Consider the following 22248-nt stretch of genomic DNA (forward strand, 5'->3'; position numbering starts at 1 on the left):
GCTTTGCGAATGGACGATGGGCTCTCTAATAGGCGTGGCTTCCGGGCACTCTGTAAACGGGGGGCATGGTCGCACTGTGATTCGCTGATGCTACTCTGGCGGAAACGGCAGTGGCCGCGGGCCGGCGTCAGGTGATCCGAACTGAGCGGCGTTGAGTCTGAGACCGCGGGGCCGTAGTTTATGCGTGCAAGCGCCCATCCGGGGTTAGATCAGCGCCTCGGACCGGCTCGGCCTATGGATGAAACGAGCCCGCTGGTATCTCCAGAGCGCGGTCCGGCCCCGGGGTATGGGCTGCCTGGGGGTGCCGTGCGCTCCCCGCCCTGCCCCGCTGCCCCGACTACTCCCGCTGGACCCTGTCCCTGTCCCTCCCCACCGGGATCTCCCGCAGGTGGCCGCGACCGGGAGCGCCAGCCACTATTGGATCGGGGTGGTGGTGCGGAGCGTGGAGCCACGCGGGGGACTGTAGCAACAGCCGGGGCGACCCAGACTCAGGCTCAAGTGGGGGTCGGAGTAGGGATCGCCGCGGGTCGAGGTGAACGGGAGCACCGGAATGAATTTCCCGATGACCCAGAATTCGCCGAGGTGGTGCGACTGGCAGAGCTGGCGAGCGAACGCGGAATTTACCCTGAGCGCATCTACCAAGGTTCTAGCGGCAGCTATTTCGTCAAGGATCCGCAGGGGGTGAGAGATCGGGGCTCGGGAAAAGTATTCAGATCACGGGACAAGGGGAAAAAGAACAGGACGTGTGGATGGATGCATTTTTAAAGTATCGGAAGGGCGGGAGAGAGGATGCAAGAGCTGCGGAACATTTGCAGTTGCTGCCTTTGTCGGTCCCTTGCGCCCCCCTCCCCAATTCTGTATTGACTTTTGCTCACTTTTACCTTCTAAGCTAGGTCTTCAAAATACGTTATAGTACTGGAATTTTTCTTCTGACGCATTAAAAAATGACACATGATATGCCTTTGTCATTATGGAAGATTTTATTAAATTAATAAGACCATATTTAGGAACAATAATAATGATGTTTAGTGAAATAACTTTGTTGCATAGTGACATCGTTTCTGCTTGGCCCAGAAACCCTCTGAACTATGCTGAGGTACCAATGAATTTACAATCAATAATATTAAAAGTTTGGTGATGTACATTTTTGGTTATCAGGGTGAGATGTCTTTTGAACAGTTTTGAGCCCTATGTTGATTAACAATTTAGAAATTATTTTTAACATTGATATATACATTTCCCCTCATCTTTAAAGGTTTAGTTTACATAGTGTTGACAATTTCTAGTTTTTATTGCATAAACACCACTGTAGTTCACTATCATCTTTATTCAATATATATTATACACATTTTATAATGTAATAAAACAGTTAATTTAGGAAAAAGGGTATTTTAATGCTAATGCATATTTTTGGTTGACATGATCAGTTAACAGAATAACAGGGTTGGAAGGGACCTTGGAGGTCTTTTAGTCCAAACCCCTGTTCAGGCAGGAAAACCATTTCAGACAAATGGTTGGCCAATCTCTTCTTAAAAACTTCCAGTGTTGGAGCATTCACAACTTCTGGAGAAAAGGGATTAATTGTTCTATCATGAAATTCCTCCTTAGTTCTAGGTTGGATCTCCCTTTGATTAATTTCCATCCGCTGCTTGTTGTCCTGCCTTCAGGTGCCTTGGAGAATAGCTTGACTCTTCTTTTTTGTGTCAGCCCCTTAGATATTGGAACACTGCTATCCTGTGACCCTTCTTTTCATTAAACTTGACATACTAGACAATTCCAGCAACCATTTTTATATGTTTTAGCCTCCAATCTCCTAATTATCTTTGTTGCTGTTCTCTACATTCTTTCTAGAGGCTCAACAAATGTTTTATATCATGGCGATCAAAGCTGGATGCAGTATTCAGAGTATGGTCTTACCAAGGCATTATAAAGTGGTATTATTTAATTTCTTATACTTAAGTGTTTAAGTTGGATCGGGAGTGGAAGCTTTCTAATTGTCCTGTAGTCACACATGAAGATGATCAATTTGAATGTTAGTCAGTCAGTAGGAATATAGTCCGGGGACACTCCTTTGAACTATTTTAGATTCTTATAAATTTAATGGCTGCCTTATAGCAAAACATTGCTCTGGAGGCAAATAACTACTAGCCCTGAGAACAACTCCTTCTTTCTTAAATTTTCTGATCTTTTGAACAAAGCAAATCAAATCTTCAAAATTTGATTTGGGTTAATTCTACATACAGTATTGAAAATAATCAATATTGATTTTTCCCCATTGGTCATTGATGGCAATTAAACTACAACCTTTTTCTTTTCTTTTGAAACCCAGCTTTTTAGAAAAGGGGTTCAAATTCTATGAAAATAATACGTCGATCCTTTTGTAGCTATTTTAGAGTGTAAGCTTGTTTGGAGGCAGGGAGCTTCTCATCTTACTGCTCTATAAAATTTCATGTATATGGACAATGATACATACATTCTTTCAAAAGCTTTAGAGAAGACAATAAGCATATTTTTTGTTATTTTACTGCTATAAGAGTCCTTGGCAGGAGAATAATTCCCCAAGGTGTCACTGGAATTGGCATCACTCAAAGTTTAAAATCGATTTGCGTAAAGGTTACATGAAGACAAGATTTGTCTCTATTTGTGCTTATGTACTTGCAACTAAATTTTCTCCAATTCTCAGGTTGAAGCTCACATAAATTTTTTTTAGTTTAGAACATCTTTGAGGCTTTGGTGGTGGTTGCTGCTGCTGTTTGTATTGCTATTTCTCCCCTTTAAGAAACTGAGCATTTCAGTCTATAGTTCAGTTTTAGATGCTGTCTCATAATATATTGAAATAAGAGGACCAATAGATCACATGGAGAATGGGATGATGAATTTTCGGTCAGCAGCAGTACTTTCCCATATTTGTACAGAGCTGACTGTGTTTGTAGCCTATTATATCTAACTAAATTAATTTGGCTCCTTTATTCTGCGTACCCAACTGCATGAAATCATATAGCATTAAAAAATCTTTTCATTTCTAGGAATCCAGGCTCTTATTTTCTATTTAAATTAATTTCTTTTCTTGTTAGATTTATGAGATGCAGCTGAGATAAATCATGTGTTGATTTACTATATATCACTATAAAGGAATTAAGTCTTGGAGTTTAGGACTTGGTATCAGGGTTATCAGTTAGGCTTGTAAGATTAGAGTTGGGTCAGTGAAAACTTGTAAGAGTTTGCTGTGGAATTTGGTTGTTTGCTGCGTGTGTGGGACTACAGCTATGTTGTTGTATTATTTATTTACTTATTTATTAGTTGTGTGTTCTATCTTTTCCCCCAAATTTTAGAATGTCATACATATTATTTTCTTTTCCTTTTTTATCTTCACAATGAAAAGTCTGTGTGTTTAGTTGGATTGACTTAATCATTGCCCCAAAGGGGCAACTCCCTATAGGTTTCTATGTCTGAATGTTTTTAATCCTAAACTATTGTTATTATATTTTTATCCTACCTTTTATATATATTACTCAAGGCAGTGAACATGCCTAATACTCCTGCCTCCTATTTCCCCATAACAAAAAAATCTGTGTGGTGGATTGTGCTGGGAAAGCGAGACTGGCCTAAAGGCATCCAGCTGGCTTTCATGCCTAAGGGAGATCTAGATCTAGAACTCAAAGTCTCCTGGCCAAAATTTTAACCGCTACACCAAACTGGTTCTCCTATTTGATTACATCCAGCTGAGGGCAGACTTCCAAATCTGATGCCCTCAAATACGCTGAACTACAACTACCATAATCTCCACAGAATGATCAGTAAGTTATGTTGGCTGGAAGAAATGGGACTTGTACAAATATAATAACAATAGTTTAGGATTAAAAACATTCAGACATAGAAACCTATAGGGAGTTGACCCTTTGGGGCAATGATTAAGTCAATCCAACTAAACACACAGACTTTTCATAGTATCATTGCTAGATTGGGAAAGATTGGTTTAGGAATATGCTTTTCTACTTGATTAGAAGTGATTTAGCTAGTATCTAACACTGAATTGACAATATGGAAAGTCCAGTTTTATCAGAAATGCTTCTGCCGGTAAAGAAGTTGTATTTCAGAGACAGCCAGATCAGATACCGGTAGTGCAAGGAAAGGACTACTGGTAGGTCTTATTTTCGAGGAAACATGGTAATTTTGGTAAAAGTTTTCAGAATATATTCCACCTGAATGCTAAAGTCTTATGTTTCAGTATAAGGTTCTTGGGAACCTATTTGAATTAAGTTTCTACATAAAAATATTCCTTAAAGAGGTTTTGTGATAGCAGTGATGTTCCCATCTTAAACGTTTTGCTCTCGTTTTGATAAAAGCATTGATTGTATCTGATGGACAAAATGTGTTGTGCTAACATTCATTATTACTAGTATATATAAGTCAGGTAAATCAGACAGCTTATCCTGTATTTTCTCCCCTGCATTTTATTTGTAAATTGTTTCTGCTGTTTAGTCACAGAAATGGGAATAAAAAGGCTGAAGGTAAACTACTGGGTTGAAGCCTTAATGACTATGCTCTATATCCAAGGTTTAGCAAAATTATCTGTACATTTTTCAGGGGTTCAACAAATCATGAGACCCAATGAGCTTTTTATAAAACAGAAGTCTTTTATGAAAATAAAATCACTTACTATTTAAGTCTAGGTTCCCCCTTCCTCTGGCAAACATACTCAGAGTGCTTCTTTTTATATTAGCATTCTGGAAGACTTCATAAATTTGGGAAGTCATGAGATGACAAGTGTCTAAATTGGTTTTATCCTGATCTGTGTTCATCTACTGGAGTTACTGGTCTACTACTTCACAGAGCTAAAGAGCAGGAGGAGGTGAAAATCCCTTGACAAAAGATTGCTTTGTTGTTTTTAATGCCCTGCTTCTTTTGTAGTATCACCCCATATTCTCTAAAAAAATCTGATGTTGTGGTTTTAGTTTATGCTGTATTCTCACATCTCAGATCTGTACTCTTGCTACTTGCAGTTGCATTCCTTGGATTACATACAAAATCAGATTACCCAAACTTCTCTCTCGTTGCCAGAAAATGAAATAGACTGCCCTTTTAAAACAGCCTCTCAACATTTCAGACAATTTTTTTATGTCACACTTGTTTATTAGTTGAGATCAATACTGTCTTGTGATGTGCTCAGAGCCTTATATTATTATTTACTGTATTTTCTTATGGGTTATTTTAATTTTTTCCCCTTTATTATCGTGACTATGTCTTTGACCAGACTCATGGTTTTCAACAGCCTGAACTTTAATCTTGTGATTTTATTCATGCTTAAACCATACCCAACATCACATGTTATTAAACTTCCATATTCTACTTAAAGCTTTTGCCTCTTTTTTAAAAAAACCGTATCTCCTACAAAGAAAGAGGGGGAGAGGAATTATATTCTCTAGTCACAAGTCTTGGAGCTACAGGGTTATCACCAAACTGGGATGATTAATTTTCTGTGTTACTTTTGCTTTATCCGGCCTATATTAGCAATGCCCATTCTTCTGTCCCATTCAGAAAATCATTGGTGTGTTCAAACCGAAGAATGAAGAACCCTATGGGCATCTGAATCCAAAGTGGACAAAATGGCTGCAAAAACTTTGTTGTCCCTGCTGTTTTGGAAGAGATTGTCTAGTTCTCAACCAAGGATATCTGTCTGAAGCTGGTGCAAGTCTTGTTGACCAAAAGCTGGAACTGAACATTGTACCTCGCACAATGGTGAGAGAGATAATCAAATGGGATTAAACTGGATCATGAGGTTGGAATAGGACCATATTTCCCTATATGCCAGATACAGAAAACCCCAGGGGCTTTTGGATTACATGCAACTTCAATTCCTATCTTGCTTGCCTAGTGGCTCTGTGATTCAGACTTATGGAAGCTGCAATTTGAAAATACCTGAAAGGTTGATTCCCCATTGCTGTATTTGAGATCACCAGTATGTCACATCTTCAGTGACATTCTTCCCTTCACTGTCCCTTTAAATTTCAGGTCACTTATTCGTAGTCCAAATATTTATGAATCTCAATTATATTTGGTTAGAGACAACAGGTACTTTTGAAAAAGTTCCTGTTCTTCTGAAAAAAGACACTGGAGACAGCAAATAATTGGTAGTAATGTGAGAATGATTGTAGTTAAGGTTTATTTTAAAAAGAAAAATAGTTTTGCTTACTTTGAGAGTTAAGCACATGTAACAATTGAGAAAATGGGGTTTGAGTCCTTTCCTGAAATCAGTTTGCGAAAACTTCTCAAACAGGTGACTCCTTAATTCACACAAAATAAAGTGAGTGGGTGGAGAAGCACATTCAGACTTTTAAGATTTAGGCCCATATGCTATTGGTTTCTTGATCTGGTCTATCCTAAACATATGTGTTATAGTATGTACACTTGACGCTAATCTCTAATTTCTCATTATTCTCCATTGTTGTTATGATTTGTTTTTCAAGCCATTTAAATTCTACATTCAACCAGATGATTAGAAATTGTTCTAGACAGACAGGCCTGGATATGCTTAGATTTATGCAGTTACGACTTTGTTCTGTACCTGGGGATGACTGAATGGCTAGTATAGATGAGAAACTGGCTGGTATAGAAGAGAGAGAAACTGATTGTGAACTGCTTATAACTTCTTCAAGGTGGTGTACTTGGCCAGTGAAACATTTAACTACAGCGCCATTGACAGAGTGAAGTCCCGAGGCAAGCGTCTCGCCTTGGAAAAAGTGCCAAAGGTTGGGCAGCGGTTTCATCGAATTGGTCTTCCACCAAAGGTAGGGGATATTGATAAAAGAGTAAGGCGTTTGGATATTGTTCTTTGGTATGTTGCTCTTGTTAAGGTACTTGTTTCTTATTCTCAGGTGGGTTCCTTCCAGCTTTTTGTGGAAGGCTATAAGGATGCAGATTACTGGTTGCGGCGCTTTGAGTCTGAGCCTCTTCCAGAAAAGAGTAACCATCAATTGTTGCTACAATTTGAGAGATTGGTGGTGCTGGACTATATTATACGCAATACTGGTAGGTTCTGCCTTTGCTCTTGACATGGAATGCTGATTGAGGTTATTCATATTGAAAATGCTTGTTCAGTGTATACATTCTCCACTATGCCTGTTTAATTTTTGGTCAAATCAAGGCATTGTTCTACATGTCTCAATATTGCTGAAATGAACTAGTTACAGCTTCCCAGAATTTCAAACAAGATTATTTTCCAGCCATTTCTGAAGGTCTTAAGGACTGGAACTGGGTTCTTTGGGCTAGAACAGGGGTCACCAACCTTTTGGACCACAGGGACCACCAAATGTATGATTTTAAATCCTGTGGACCACTAATATGAATCCAGCACGCTGCTCGCTGAAGTGCCTGGACTAATGGGATGGGGTCCTTCAGGCACTGAGCTTGGCTGCCTGTTTCTGCAACCTTAAATACTCAGAGTCTGTCATGCCCTTGGTAGAGTCAGACTCTGACAGGGGGTGGAGGTGTGGCTCCGAAGGTTGTGGAGGAGGCTGGGGAAGGGCAGAGGCTGACTGGGCAGTCAGAGGAAGAACCAGGCCCATCCCTCTGCACCCTAGGACACGCAGGGAGGAACGAAGAAGAAAACAACTTGGCTTACGTGAGAGGAAGCGGCCATGATCCCCCTCATTGGTGGCAGCTGGGGAGAATAGTATATAAGAGAGACGGTTAGAACACAGATTGCCAGAAGCAAGCATGTTTTATTTTGGTCTAAAGTTATTTTGGTTGGCGTCCTTCCAACAGACTGCTTTGTTATCTCCTTGAATTTGGTAAATCTTCTCCTGTTCCATTGTGGACATTTCGTCATTGTAGTTTGTTTGGTTTTTTATTTCACCTCTGTCTGCTCATTAAATTTGGACTGTATTGCTTTCTTTTGAAGACTATTTTTGGAGTATGTTTTATCTCCAACTGAGTATTATTGAACAGTGGGGCCAAGTTGGAGGCAATAAAGGACATTTATTTACGTTTTGGATTTTGTTACATTTGTGTTACACTCTGAGTCATCACAGAGTCATTTGGACCCATTTTCCTCAGAAAACAAAACACCGACATCTCTCTCTCCCTCTCCCTCTCTCCCCCCCCTCTCCTCTCTCTTTACCTCCCCCTTCTCTTTCTCCCTCTTTCTCTTTCTCTCTCCCTCCCCTCTGTCCCCGGGGGTGGAGTGGGGAGAAAGGACCTGGTGCTGGGTGGTGAGAATCTAATGTCCAGAGGCCAACGAGCCACGTGCTGAAGACCAGATGGCTGATGGGGAGGTGGGGCAACAAGGGTGATACTGGCAGCAGATAGACTGATACACGCGGGAGATTGCGGCATCGAAGCCCTTCCCGGGTGTTCCCTGGCATGCGAGGTGGGGGGGGGGGAAGGAACCTCTGAACTGGTGTTACCTCCTGCCTCCTGCTTCTGTGTATCAAGGAGGTCAAGCAGCTGCCAGCAATGCCCTCAGGTGAAGATGTGAGGGGGAGGCTCGACCCCTCCCCTTAGGAGCTTCTCTTCCTCCTTGCCAAAAGTGCTCATACACAAAGTGCTCGCAGCCCCTCTGGCACCCGCCAAGCCTCCTCCTTCCTGCTGGGCGTGTGAGCGCTTCTGGCGAGGAGGAAGAGGGGGTCGAGCCTCCCCCTCACAAGATCTTCATCTGAGGGCATTGCCAGCAGCCACTTCCTGCAGCTCAGGAGATCTGCGCTCTTCCCGCTGCTGCTCAGCCTCCTGGATGCGCGGAGGCAGAAGGCAGCAGCCACAACACGGGTTTGCTAAGGAGACCTCAGGATTGCCCCACCTCCCCGGCAGCCATCTGGTCTTCAGCACGTAGCTCGCCGGCCTTTGGACATCAGATTCCCACCACCCAGCACCAGATCAGAGGTTCCTTTCCCCTCACCCTCACCCCCTTGCAGGCCAGGGAACACCCAGGAAGGGCTCCGATGCCATGATCTCTCGTGCACTGCCCTACCTCTCTGCGCGCATCCATCCATCTGCTGCCGGTAACACCCATTGCAGACACGGGTGCACTGTGGCCCACCAAAATTTTCTCATGGACCACCAGCGGCCCACGGCCCACCGGTTAGCGACTACTGGGCTAGAAAGCATAGGATCTTCTTCCTATTTCATATTCCAGTCATGCCATATTCCAGTAATTTTTCCTCCCATAATATTGGGATGTGAGGTTTGTTATCTGTGGTGAGATATTTCTCTATTTTCCATCTGTGCATTTCTGTTTCTTTGCAGATAGGGGTAATGACAACTGGCTGATCAAGTGTGATTGCCCCCTGGACAGTACCAGTATGCAGGTGAGTAGGACCCAGTGGGGCTCTGACAACTCCATATGAATCTATGGTACAGAAAATAAGGAGCTCTCAGAAACTTTCATATAATGTCCTGTATGGAACAGATCTAGGGAAGTTCAAACACTAGAGATCCAGATTAATCCTCTATAGTAGAGGTGTACATATGATAAAAATACTTAATATATGTCACATGAACTGTATTGAAATATTAGAGTTAGCTTTAAGTATATGGAATAGATGTAGAGACCTAGGATTTGCTAGACCCTTCTTAGGTAATTCAGCAATAGCACTTTATGGCATCTTGGTTTTATAGTGGGCAACATATGAAAGTGCATTAATAATGTCTGTAACACCATGTAGTCCAAGCAGTGCCTGGTTTCTCTTTGCACCTTTGCAGAAAGGATATAAAACAGAGGTAGCTTAAACTATGTTGACATGGTTTAAGAGCTGTGGTGGTGCAGTGGTTAGAATGCAGTATTGCAGACTACTTCTGTTGACTGCCAGCAGTTTGGCAGTTCGATTTTCACCAGCTCAAAGTTGACTGAGCTGTCCATCTTTCTAAGGTCAGTAAAATGTGGACCCAGATTATTGGGAGCAATATGCTGACTCTGTAAACCGCTTAAGAGAGGGCTGTAAAGCACTGCAAAGCGGTATTTAGTCTAAGTGCTATTGCTATTGTAAGCATTCCATTATGGTAGCTTTGGGGCAATGGGTCTTCTGGAATTATACATTATCTCTTCAACTAATGGACAATGATTGCTGGAATTTGTATCATTTCCTGATGCAACATTTTCCGTTTCCTTGTAGGACTCAGAATGGGTTGTAGTCAAGGAGCCTATAATTAAACTGGCAGCCATTGACAATGGTTTGGCTTTCCCTCTTAAGCATCCAGACTCTTGGAGAGCATGTAAGTATTCCAAATAAGAGAAGCCATACGAGTTCATTGTATGTATTTTTTTCTCTCAGTGTGGATGTTTGTGAAGGGCTAATTTCTTGATGTTCCTTTAATAAGTCCAGGCTGTTAAGTCTTGAAGTATTTCCTTTGTATTTGAATCTGTGCTAACCTTATTGCTAGCCTGGCATTATGAGCCTAATATTTGCCTTCTATTTGTTCTTCCTTCACAAGATCCATTCTATTGGGCATGGCTGCCACAGGCCAAAGTGCCATTCTCTCAAGAGATCAAGGATCTTATCCTGCCAAAGATTTCAGACCCTAATTTTATCAAGGATCTAGAAGAAGATCTCTATGAACTCTTCAAGGTAACCACAAGAGCAATTTAATATCAGAATATTATGGGAGACACCCATTTTTCTCTAAGAGCAGCCATACCCATCCTAATTAGGGATTCTATTTCTTTCTTTTATAGAAAGATCCAGGTTTTGACCGAGGCCAATTTCATAAACAGATTGCAGTAATGCGTGGTCAGGTATGTAGTTAGTCCCACTGGAGAGATGGAACTTATGTTGGGCACTGGGCAATTTTTACCATTTATACATTAGTTTGGTGTTCAGTTTTCTTTCTTCCATTCCTAGATCCTGAACTTGATGCAGGCCCTGAAAGATGGGAAGAGCCCTCTTAACTTGGTCCAGATGCCTCCGGTTATTGTAGAGACTGCTCGTTCCCATCAACGCTCTGCCAGTGAATCATATACACAAAGCTTCCAGAGCCGCAGGCCCTTCTTTACCTGGTGGTAGCAGTTGCCTCTATTCTCAGTGAAGAACTTTAAAGGGGGCATCATTTGAGAGAAAGCAATCAACCCTCCAGACTGAGGTAGCCTGCTGTAGATGGACGGAAATGTAAGCAGGGGTCAGTCTCAACTCTGTATATTCCCTGCGAGAAACAAGGGATGTTCATTGGTTTGATTGCTGCTGCCCTCTCTTTGGGCTGGACATTGTCCTGTCATCAGCCCAAGCATGACAGCATTTCCTAGCAGGAGCCTGCATGCCCATATCCTTCTAATGTTCATTTGGATGGACATCTCATAAGGTCTCCTACAAGGAAGGGCTGGTGGTGAGGGGATAATCCAAATTGGATGGAAGCACTTCACTGTGTGTTACTGCCAGCCTTGTTGTTCCTTCCTTGTTGCACATTTGTTATTCCTATTGAAAGCAGGTTTTCCTGCCCCACTGGATTTGCTGTTTCTCTTGTCCTATGGAGGAGCTCCTAGTGTGTATGCCTTGGGGCTGTTCAATAGGAAATGTGGTGATAATCAGAATTTAATCTGATATAAAGTAATTTATTGAGGATTGGGGCAAAACTAAATGTAAGAGCTTCAATTCCACTTAGGATAAATAATAGGGCAGACGGATTCTGCAAGGCAACCATAGAGCAAAAATTAACTAGTGTGCTTCCTATTCCTCTTGTGGCTAGGACCACGGACCTCAGATACTAATTTTTAATTTGGTTTTAAATTATCCATCCCATGCTCATAAATTCATGCTCCACATAATCCTAGAGCAATCGAAAAACAGTTATATATCTACCACTATTACCTTGGGTTAGCATTTCAGACACATTTACTGTATTCCCAAGGGTAAGCAATAGCTGTCTCTCATCTCTAGAAATGCTGGCTGATTTAGGAGAAGAGAAGTTATTCCAGAAGCAATGGTATGCATTGTCCTACAGAGTGGGAATTCCATTGGGCTGGTTTGAGCATTGACAATCTGTAGGGGGGGGAGGGAAGTAGGGAGGGAAATTCTGTGTGGGATGCTGACATAGGGAGATGTCCTCTACAGGCTGTAGAGAATTGTAAGAGGAAGGTAGAATTTCTACCGTATCAAGATGATGTTCTATGTACAGTGGGATGATTCAATGATTGTTGCTTCTCATAGGCTACTGTACTAAACTGGCAACAAGAACTTATTTGAAATTTTCTATATAAGTTTCCCAGTTGGCTACTTGGCTGCTTCCCAGACCTTCAAGAAGAGACTTTTTACTAATTTTAGCTTCCTGTCTCTTTTAAACAAAGTCCTGATATGCTGAATGTAGGACCTCTTTTTCTCTGGTGTTGCTGGCTCAAGAGACAGCTTCTTGCATTTTGTTAGAAGTGGCAGGCAGAAGCTGGCACTTGGAAATACTTTAAATTTTTGCCAGTCCGAACTGAAATGTATTGTTCTTATGCACTATAGAAATGTATGTAATATATTTAAATCAATGCAAATCTCTTCATAACAGATCTGCTGTTACAGAGTCAGTCTCTTGTGTGTGTTTGTCTTCTGGAGTTAATAAGAACTGGATCTTCCCCCTTCACTAGCCTCACACCATGCAGTAGAGCTGCAATTGTGCCTTGACATGACTGACTTTTATTTACCACAGATTATTGTAGTCTACAATACCTGCATTGTCAAAAAGTCCCTCCTTATTGTTCTTGTTTTATTTGTAAAATATGTTTGCAGGACCTGGTTTATGTTGGAGCTGCTACAACATGGATAAATTGCCTCCTATCCCTGTATTTTAATAATTTATCATTGCTGCCCCTGATTAGAATGGATACCTAATTATTACATGTTCTGTGCTGATAGCATTGCATGTGTGCAGGGACTGAAAATCAATTTTTCAAATTCAATATTAAATATGGAGTGGATTTACAGGATTATATTCCAGCGTTATAGGGAAAACCATTACGTTTAGGCTTAGTGAGATACAAAATTGTGTATTGTCTCCTAGAAACTGTTGTGCCTTATTTTTTCCTGTGCTGCTGTTTAATTTGGCCTTGACACATTTTCAAACGTTGATTATTTAGTAATGTTCAGAAAGGGTTGTAGAGGTAAAGTAAGTAGTAATGTAACTTTTTGCCCTTTGAAAGTCAGACCTTCCTATCAGTGTTTGAATGGCAATATGACATGATTGTTTCTTGGTGGCTGTCAATCAGATCCATGAAATGAAAAAGCAGCTATGTGTATCATGCTGTCCTGCAGCTGCTTATAACTGATTCACATGTCTAAGCCAGTGCTGTCAAATTCGCGGCCCGTGGGCAAGGTACGTCACATGCTGGCCGCACCTGCGCCCAGTTTAGCAAAGGGCAGAAAAGTCCCAGTACATCACATGACACCACTGTGACAACCTTTGACACCCCTGTTGTAGGCCAGCGCTTCTCAGACTTTTTCTGCAATTGTGGGGAAAAGGTACTTGCCTTTAGAGTATTTGTATGCATTTGTGGCAGTGAGAAAACATTTAGTTCTAACTTCAATGGATTAGCAAACATGTTCAGAACTTGCTGTACTCACTAAAACCTTTTATTTAAATAAACCTTGCCAATTCGATATTGTTTAAGGCAAAGGTAAGCAGCCTGCAGTTCTAAAATCGATGTAGCCCTTGGTGTATTTTCATATGGCATCTGTAAGAAATGAATCCAGACCTTTGGTAGGGCAACACTTTCTCTGGCACGCCACTGGGCAAAAACTATTGAAGCTGGTCATGTGAGGGGATGTGGCTTCCTACATTTTTGGTTTCTCTCAAACAATTTGTAAAAGTAGATTTGGTGAATGGAAGATAAATATAGAAGCAGTTATTAACTAAGTGTTTATGTACATCACCTCTGGATAGTGGTAAGTTTGCATATGGAATAATAAGGAAAAAAATTTCTTCTGCATTTTGAAATTTCCCAAAGATCTGTTAGGAGAAAGCAGTTCTGGACTAGAGAGACATTTGGACTCTTACGTTCAGAGAGGTTTTTAGACAGGAAGCTTTATTAAATATATACCATAAATAATCAACATACATAGTGTTTGTGCTTTGACATAAACTGATCGAGTCTAAATTAGCAAACCAAAGTGCTTGAGAGCAAAATAATTTCTGCTGTTACCTGCAATCATTTGTCAGACCCTTTGAGGCTTCTCCAGGCTAGTCTGATTACACTGGGCCACAACCATCGGCATAAAATCACAATCATTTTTCATTGTGCATGTAGCCATGCCCATCTCTTTTTCCTTCTTCCTATATTGGGAAGCAGTGTAGTGGCCACTTCCATCTGCTGCCTCTATCTTTTTCTTCCTACTGTCATCATCAACAGCAGCAGCAGATGTATTACAGTCTTCAATCCTGTGGGTCAACAAAAGTCTCATTAAGAATTACATTATACTCCTTTTTTCTTAGAAGCAGACGATCAAGATAAGGAATAGGGAGCAAACCATTGTGATGCTGCTTTGCTAATGTAACAAATATATATATACATACATACACACACACACACACACACACACACACATATATATATGGCTGCTCTTAAACTCAATATCCTCTTGCTATGTTAGCAGAATAACACTTATATTCTCCAGATGTTTTAGACTACATCCATAATTTGCCATGGATCATGGGGGCTAGATTTGATGGAAAATGAAATCCAAATAATCTCACCATGTCAGCTTACTGTTGATTTACAGCATTTTGTTTAGCTATGATGAATATATTTTGTGCTTTAACAACCCCTAACAATAGGAAGGGGGAAGAAAGAATTTGCTCAGGGTTGCCTCTAGCAGGTCCAGATGGCAACAAAATGAGGAAAAAAATGAAATGTTTCTTGTTATGATTCAAGCTCTGCCCCTTAGATAATTGCACATCACTTCCAAAAGGTAGAGATTATGTTGAAATATCATGACACATTTTATCATTTCATCTTCTCCCTCACTGCAGTTTCCTATAACTTTGTTTCTTCTGATCTGTAATATTGTAAATCATTCACCTCATTCAGCTATATGAGCTAAAATCTGTTTTCCCTTTCTGAAAGGCCTATAAAAATCTATTCTACATCAAATTGGTTATCCCAAAGGTGCTTTTTCAGGAGATTTTCAGAATGGTTCCATTCCCCACTGTCCTGTCAGAGCTGAAGAAGCTTCTTGGATGAGAAGCGAAATGTCTTCAAAAGAAAAAACAAGAAAGTCCAGTTGCCTACTGAAAAAACATATTTGCAACAAGCAGGACCTGGATGACTGAGAATCTCTACAGATCAATTTGGTTACTATTGTAATATCCATGAATAGAATTTAACAAAAGGCGCTTCAAGATTGGACACCTATTAAAGAAACTCTTCCCAATACATCCTTTTATTACTGTTTAATACTTAACACAATACCAATTGTATTAGAAATATTAGAGTTGAATAGTTCACAGTTCACAATTAAATGGTGCAGCAGCTAACTAAGGGTTTTACTTTCTAAATACATGCCAGAAAACCATGAAGAAGATTTCAATGAAAAAACCCCAAGCTAAATAAATCCTTACCTTCCTTCCTAAAGATACAGTACATTAACCAATTGTGAATCGGAATAAAAATATGTTCCTACTCTTAGTTGAAAGCAACGGAAGAAGTTGCTGGGGGAGGGGATAGAGTCTACAAATTCTGCTTCCAGTACCAGCAATCTAAGTAAAATTAAAAAGCAGTATAAAAACAAATTTCAAAATCATACCGTAAGTGACTAAAGTGCTGTAGCTCTAGCAGCCTGGTACTACTGCCCTTTCCAGATAGAGGCCTCCTATTGGCTCGCAGCTTCAGCTTCCTCTGCCTTCTGTGGAGCTGTTGTAAGGCCCGAGTAATGCATTGGCTTTCTGCACGCTCCCAAATTAGCTGGGCTCGTTCTTCTGCTTGCATATCCCCACTGCTACGGAAGAGACGACGTAACTGCAGTAACCCCACCCCCTGGAAAATATTGGCAGATGCTCTCTTTCTAGTACATGATTTCGTGATTGGATTCTGTGGCAAGTCACAGGTAATAGAGGCTGGAGTTCCCATGGTGCTAGGATCTCTCCATATTGTAGCTAATGGTGGTTCTGTAGAAAAAATGAAACCAGGAAAAAGCAGATTGGTTAACTGGTCCTGACAGCAGTTCCTCTTTCCTATCATAACCTGGGTCGAAGTGGAAACATGCATAGATGTTTAATAGCCTTAATCTGAATACCTAACATTTTGGGAGCACAGGTTAGGACTAAGTTTCCTTATAACACAGTTCATCCTAATTCCTCCCAGAAGATGATTCCTCAGAACAGAGAAAATCATTTAAATCATGAAGTCTTAACTCTCTGCTCTGTGCAAGAATGCAAATTAAAATATCCATTACAGACTCCTTTCTCTACCATTGTGGTTATTCAGTTATGCAATATTTCAAGAATGTTAACTCGGAGCTTTTCATTGACTTAAGGCACTGCCATTATTCAGATGTCACAGCTTAATGTGAAAACTGTATGGTAATTCACATATAGTAGAAGATAGACTATGCATAGTCAAGTCAGGACTTGCACATTTACTCAGTTAGCAGGAAATATGAGCTCCAGGTTATTCCACCCAAACTGGTATGAGTACCAGGGTGGATCTATTTGGGATGGGAAGTTTTCTCAACAACAGGACATTTTTTCCCTTTCAGGTTCTGACATGCCCTGTGTTTGGCAAAGCCTAGTAATAACAGCTACAATTTCCTTGGAAAACCCTACTGATCCAGATGCCCAAAAAAGTACATAAGTGGGCAACACACATGATGGACCAGCAGCAATTTGAACTGGAGTCATATTTGCTAAACTGGCAGATAATGTCAATAAACCACATCGATTAATCCGCCAATCTGACTGAAAGGGGGGGAGTAAGAGGGCTAACACTAATATCTCAGGGGGGTCCTTTCTGAGCTTGCTTGTTTTCTTGCAGATAGTTCATTACCCTAACTACGGAACATCAACAGTGTGAGTAAGGAGGCTTTCTAGCACTGATGTTACCTGGTTATGTAGGGTAATAAAACATCTGCGAGAAAACAAGCTCAGAGAGCACCAAGACCCCTCATTTCATCCCTGAGCTACCATATTCTCCTTTATTGGTACTAATGTCTCCGTTCTCACGATGGTAAAAGCGCATCCTTTTACAATACAATACCGAACACAGTCATTTATTCTACCCTATGGGAGTTTGAGGACGCCAGTATTTAGAAGGGTCCTGAATTGCAGAGACCTAGGTTTGAAATGCACACTAACGGGTAGCCTCTCAATCGAATGGGCCTCAGCTAAATTCTCTCCGATATTCGCAATTGTCAGCTACCATTAATATTATATAAGGAGTACTCCCTGCGAGTCGTTAAATCCACTGAGTAATATAGGGCAAGTCCCTCGTTCCAGAGAACCCCACCCCACCCGATCACTTTGGATTCTTTGAAGATACGCAGCAGCAGAATGCCTCCTAACTAACACAAGCATTTCAGCAGACAAAGGGGATTTGTCTGAATTATTGCTAGAAAATCTTCGAACGTCTTTTGAACCGCCATAAGGAATCACCTTTCTCCCCTCCCTTCTCCATCCCATCCAGAACGGCGACCGAGGCTGAAGCCGAGACCTTCAAGCTCTCCAGGCACTCACGGACCTGGCGTCGCCGCCTCCTCCAAAGCTTTCGAAGATCCGCCAGGGTTATCGAGCTCGGGGAGGTCTCACCTTCCCTCCTCAAACCGACCTCCGGCCATTCATACTCGGCTCCTGAGAAGATACGTTTGGCCAATGAAGAGAAACGACAATACACATCTCAGCCAATCCCTTCCGCTGCCTTCTTCTCCAAAGGTCGAAGAGAATGCTGTAATCTAGCCAATCAATGGAGGACGAGGGAGGGACGTTGAGGCCTCTTTTGCGAACACGTGGCAGGCAGGATTATTGACGTCAGGAAGAAGGGAGGTTTTAGCCTCAGGGCGAGAGGACGTCGTTGCTTGGAAGTTGGCTTTCGGCGGGCCGTGTGTTTTTGTATTCAGCTCCTGCACAGACACTCTTACCTTGGTTCAAATGCCAGCCGCCATCCAATATAAATAGAGGGCCTTAGCTGCATAGTGTCACAGCCATGGGCGATTTTTATTTATTTATTCATTTATTGAATTTATATGCGGTCCATCTCGCTATCGAAAGCAACTTCGGACAGTTTTACCATTTTTCTTCTCGGCTTCCTTGAGGTTTCTGTCCATTGGCGTGTGTTAAAACCCTTCGGCTATTTCACACAACAGGGTTACCTTGCAGAACACCACTAGCTTCTCTGACAGCCTGCCTGACAGAGAAGCAATAATGTATGTGCTGAAATCTGGCTAACCCAGTCCCAGGATAGCTTGATTCTTCCCATACTGACATACTGAAGGGAATATTTGTAGCTCAGGGTTGAACTGTGGGGTCCTTCGTGCTCTCCTAGTTTGGTGATTTCCTTACAGACGTTGCATTACCCAATTAAGTAACGTTATCAGTGTTAATAGGGAGTGGGGTTTGCTCTTATTTTTATATACTAGTGCAGGGGTGTCAAACTCATGTCACATGACATATCGGGACTTTCCCCACTTTTGCTAAACTGGGCGGGGATGGGGCCAGTATGTAATGCATTCGGCCTACAGGCCGTGAGTTTGACACCCCTGTACTTGTGGTTTGTCCTGTTAGTGTTGGTGGCAGTAATTTTTTGGTTCCTTGATTAAGCTGTTTACTATTAGCTTGTTTGTCTGCATTTGTAATTCTTTCATTGGGGTATTGTTTACTTTTTGACTGTTGGTCTGGTGTTAATTTTGATGTTCTCTGCTCTTGTGGGTGTTTGCTGGTTGGGATGTGTTGGTATTTTTGTTTCCGTTTTGGCTTTTTGATTGTCTCTTTTGAGTGGTATCTACATTGGTTATCTCTATGTGCCTGTTGATGGTTGATTTGTCTGAATGACAGGCTTCCAGGACGTCCCTAGGGTTTTTGGACTATTGATTTTATACATGTTTTAGTATCCCATATGTGGAAAATGGCAAGAGTAAGACTTTTCTCAACAGTAAAAACGGAAAGCTCCACTTAGAGATAGTCATGGAGAAAATCTATCTATATAGTCACTAAGACTCAGATCAGATTTGATGGTACATATTCAGTCATGACCTATAATATTTAACACATTCAGCACATAGAAGTTTTTTGTTTACAGGAGCATCTAAAAACCAAAATTAAGTTACAATGACACAAAGAATAGGTTTTTTTTATGTCAATGAACAACAATTCTGAAAGATTCAGTTGTGGAGATGAATTAAAAGTGAACTAGAACTTAAAATGCATCATAGTAGTGTTGGAAGAAATGTCCATCTGGGCTCAGTTCCAGGTGGGAAGAAAAATGCTGGAAACATGGAGACTGTGTGGAAAGATGGCTTAATGGTGGACAAGACCATATTGAGGTCCTGGGCAAAAAGAGCACATGGGTGAGAGAGGGAGAGAGATTTATACCATGTGTTGGGTTTTGAATTTGCTTCCTCTTCCTGTGACAAGAAATGTATCCTGATTGATTGTCAGACTCCCATGGGGCCATGCAGGGGTAGCTTGGTTGAATCTTGTTGGGTGATGTAATCTTCCCAGGTGCCATGTGGGGAAGTGAGTAGAGGGCTAATCCTATCATGTCCTGAGGGCATGTCTTAATCCTATCACCCTGGAGCTGAAGGTGGGGGGGCAGGGAGCTGGAGGAAGCTGTTTTGTCTTTAAAAACATGTTTCTTCTTATCCAGGGAAATATAATATTCTGTTTTTTTAAATATTTCTTAGAATATTTCATTCTAGGAGAGGGGTGGGTGCTAACTTCCTACAGTAGACAAGATTATACAATCTACAGAAAAAAGGAGTTTCTTTGGATTGGAATGCATCTGTAATTCATTTTAGTTATTCAACTTCCATACTACACATGTCACCAAAGTGTATCTAGGTGGCTTATTCAATAAAAATACCATATATACATTAAATCCTGCAAACTGAAATTTGTTGACCCAAATTCAAAGTTGCTGTGCAGAACATTTATTTTTCGGACTCAAAGGTAACTTGCATTGGACTATAAATCCAAAATTTACTCCACTCTTTGCAGTTACAGTGTCCCTTTGTGGCCAGCTCCAAGACACTCCTGCTCCAGCTTCTTAATTTAACATAAAGGGTGTGGTTTTCATGGATTTACAGATGTGATTAGGTCAGCTTCAGTTTGAGGTTGATAAAAAGTTTTGTTTGCAGCAAAAAGGGAAGGCTTAAAAGATCCTTATTCAAAATCAAAGGTTGCCTTTCTGAAATCTAAAGAAGAATGGAACAAAATTTAAATGCCAGAACAGCAAATGAAGAAACTATACATTTAGTTTTAATGTTCAAGTTTTTCCTTCTTGGGAATTTAATGAGTGACTATCACTTGGCCCTTTTCCATGCAGAAGGGAGGAACTGAACTTGATATCTGCAGAATTCATGTTTTCTTTAGTCAATCTTTTTGGTTTGGCAGAGCCTTGTTGGCCCAAGTAGCAACAGAGCTAAGGAATTCTAAAGAAGGCAGCATTCAGAAATTATTTTAAGTACTTGGCTAAAGCTACGGGGGCAATGGAGAGAGGGAGAGAGTTGTTAGTAAGAGGGAGAAATGAAATGAGCTCCAAAAAAAGGAGGGGCAAGGGTGGGAAAGGGAGGGCTAAAACAGGAAATGGAGAGGCCCTAGTGCAGGAACAACTACTAAGCTGCAGATGTTTGGCAGCTGCAGACAGAAGTGAGGGGAAAAGAAGAGGGGAGATTTGCTCAGCTGAAGAAGGCACTAGAGGAGACAAGCTGCGGAGGATCTAGTGGTATAACATGCCTCTTCCACCACCCCCTTCTTCACCTCCACCTCCATGTCCAGCATCTAGAGAATCTCTGAGCCTGAATAGGCCCTTCCTACGAAGCCTGCTAGGATGGCTGCGTATAGCACAGCTGCTGTTGGGTGCTGTCTGCTGGATAATTTTAGCGGCACACAAGTATGAAGGAGCAACCTACTTTGCAGTCTTTGCAGCAGTCCTGGTGTGGCTTCTTACCTTGGTTCTTTTTGGGCTCAGTTTATTGGGCCGATGGACTCTGATTCCTGTGCTGGGGACCCACTGGCTCCTAACAAACATTCTGCACGACCTGTTGCTTGGAGTTATTTTCTTCACAGCTGCTGCAAGCATCATAGGCTACAAGGCGAGGAGCATCAACTATTGTACTCTGCCAGGTTATAGCCAGCCCTGCAGTTACACTGCCTACTTAGTTGCTGCTATCTTTGCTGGTAAAACTGCCTTCCTGTACTTGCTCTCTGGACTCTACTGCTTGGTACGGCGTTTCCAGGGGCACCATGATATCATCTGAGAGATGCAAGAAGTTCAAGAAGTAGAAACAGATCTTATTCAAATAGGTGGATAAGCCTAGCATACAATTAGCCTACAGATATCTTGATCCAGGTGCTGTCATCTTCCTGAGGAAAACCTGATGCAGTCCCTATTTTTTTCTGACAGTTGTGAATGCTCTTACCTCCAGATGACTGATCACAGATGGACTCTTAGCATCATGACCCAGAAGCCAAAAATGATGCATCTTAGGAGGAACACCTGGGAACCAGATTGTGGATTAATTTCTCTCTCTCTTTTCTCTTCTTTCATTTTGGCAGGATGATTTTTATGGGTCTGGGAAGTTTTGACCTGATCTGTACTTCCAATATATCTGATTGCTATAGGATTCGGTATTATCATCTTCTGGTATACAATATTGGTTTTATTATTCATGCTATCCTGTTTTGGATCTTAGAAATGAAATTCAGATGTTCAGATTTTATACCCCGTGGGCTTCTTGAGGGGTTTTTGTTTGCTTGTTTTACACAGGAATATTCTGTTTTAAACATATATTTATACATAATTATTTACTGTAAATTTTAAAACTTTTGAATCTACCCGATAGTATTTGTAGCATTATTATTTTAACGTGTTTTTCAGAAAACAGAGAGATAATGGCTCCTGCCATCTGAAACTGCACTCTCTAATTGAAAGAACTGATTTTGATTTCAGATGTATGCTAATTAAATTAAGAAAAGTAGTACACGTTGAATATGCTCAGAAATTATTTTTCTTTATGGGTACAGTATTGTTTAATATATCCCAGAACTAAGCTTTGCTTCCATGAATGAATTCCAATCTTATTGGTTTCAATTCACAAAAGATTTGCTCAAATAAAACCTTCTGTGATCTTGCCCCATAAA

At 41.2% G+C, this 22248-nt stretch overlaps 3 protein-coding genes across 7 annotated transcripts; 2 read left to right on the top strand and 1 right to left on the bottom strand.

Annotated features, from left to right (window-relative positions):
* Positions 1 to 83: 83 nt before the first annotated feature.
* On the top strand, positions 84 to 12475 carry PI4K2A (phosphatidylinositol 4-kinase type 2 alpha). 2 transcript variants are annotated; one of them, XM_026701211.2, is made up of 9 exons: positions 84 to 681; positions 5539 to 5739; positions 6657 to 6788; positions 6876 to 7029; positions 9241 to 9302; positions 10107 to 10206; positions 10426 to 10559; positions 10667 to 10726; positions 10833 to 12475. In XM_026701211.2, exons 1-9 carry the CDS (start codon positions 181 to 183, stop codon positions 10992 to 10994), a joined length of 1506 nt encoding a protein of 501 aa, XP_026556996.2. In that variant the 5' UTR covers positions 84 to 180; the 3' UTR covers positions 10995 to 12475. The 2 variants fall into 2 exon arrangements, with proteins under 2 accessions (XP_026556996.2, XP_087789039.1); XM_087932913.1 differs by having other exon boundaries at positions 97 to 681; positions 10800 to 10918.
* A 1490-nt stretch (positions 12476 to 13965) lies between these two features.
* On the bottom strand, positions 13966 to 17839 carry AVPI1 (arginine vasopressin induced 1). Of its 4 annotated transcripts, none has more exons than XM_087932915.1 (3): positions 17701 to 17839; positions 15705 to 16065; positions 13966 to 14340 (listed from the first exon to the last, which is right to left on the bottom strand). In XM_087932915.1, exons 2-3 carry the CDS (start codon positions 16025 to 16027, stop codon positions 14118 to 14120), a joined length of 546 nt encoding a protein of 181 aa, XP_087789041.1. In that variant the 5' UTR covers positions 16028 to 16065; positions 17701 to 17839; the 3' UTR covers positions 13966 to 14117. The 4 variants fall into 4 exon arrangements, with proteins under 4 accessions (XP_087789041.1, XP_026557000.1, XP_026556999.1 ...); XM_026701215.2 differs by having other exon boundaries at positions 17633 to 17818; XM_026701214.2 differs by having other exon boundaries at positions 17548 to 17816.
* A 2834-nt stretch (positions 17840 to 20673) lies between these two features.
* On the top strand, positions 20674 to 22248 carry MARVELD1 (MARVEL domain containing 1). Its single transcript, XM_026701226.2, has one exon. It carries the CDS (start codon positions 20838 to 20840, stop codon positions 21363 to 21365), a length of 528 nt encoding a protein of 175 aa, XP_026557011.1. The 5' UTR covers positions 20674 to 20837; the 3' UTR covers positions 21366 to 22248.

This window comes from Pseudonaja textilis, chromosome 4, assembly GCF_049901715.1.
Source record: "Pseudonaja textilis isolate UNSWEBS1 chromosome 4, rPseTex1.2, whole genome shotgun sequence".
NCBI lineage: Eukaryota > Metazoa > Chordata > Lepidosauria > Squamata > Elapidae > Pseudonaja > Pseudonaja textilis.

Coding starts and splice junctions, on each gene's coding strand:
- PI4K2A (XM_026701211.2), top strand. CDS start 181: ATGCGTGCAAGCGCCCATCCGGGGTTAGATCAGCGCCTCGGACCGGCT. Junction 9,303..10,106: donor TGGACAGTACCAGTATGCAG/GTGAGTAGGACC, acceptor GTTTCCTTGTAG/GACTCAGAATGGGTTGTAGT. Junction 10,560..10,666: donor ATCTCTATGAACTCTTCAAG/GTAACCACAAGA, acceptor TTTCTTTTATAG/AAAGATCCAGGTTTTGACCG.
- AVPI1 (XM_026701214.2), bottom strand. CDS start 17,569: ATGGAGAAGGGAGGGGAGAAAG. Junction 16,066..17,547: donor GGAGAAGGGAGGGGAGAAAG/GTGATTCCTTAT, acceptor TTTTTTCTACAG/AACCACCATTAGCTACAATA. Junction 14,341..15,704: donor CAGCACTTTAGTCACTTACG/GTATGATTTTGA, acceptor GTTGACCCACAG/GATTGAAGACTGTAATACAT.
- MARVELD1 (XM_026701226.2), top strand. CDS start 20,838: ATGCCTCTTCCACCACCCCCTTCTTCACCTCCACCTCCATGTCCAGCA.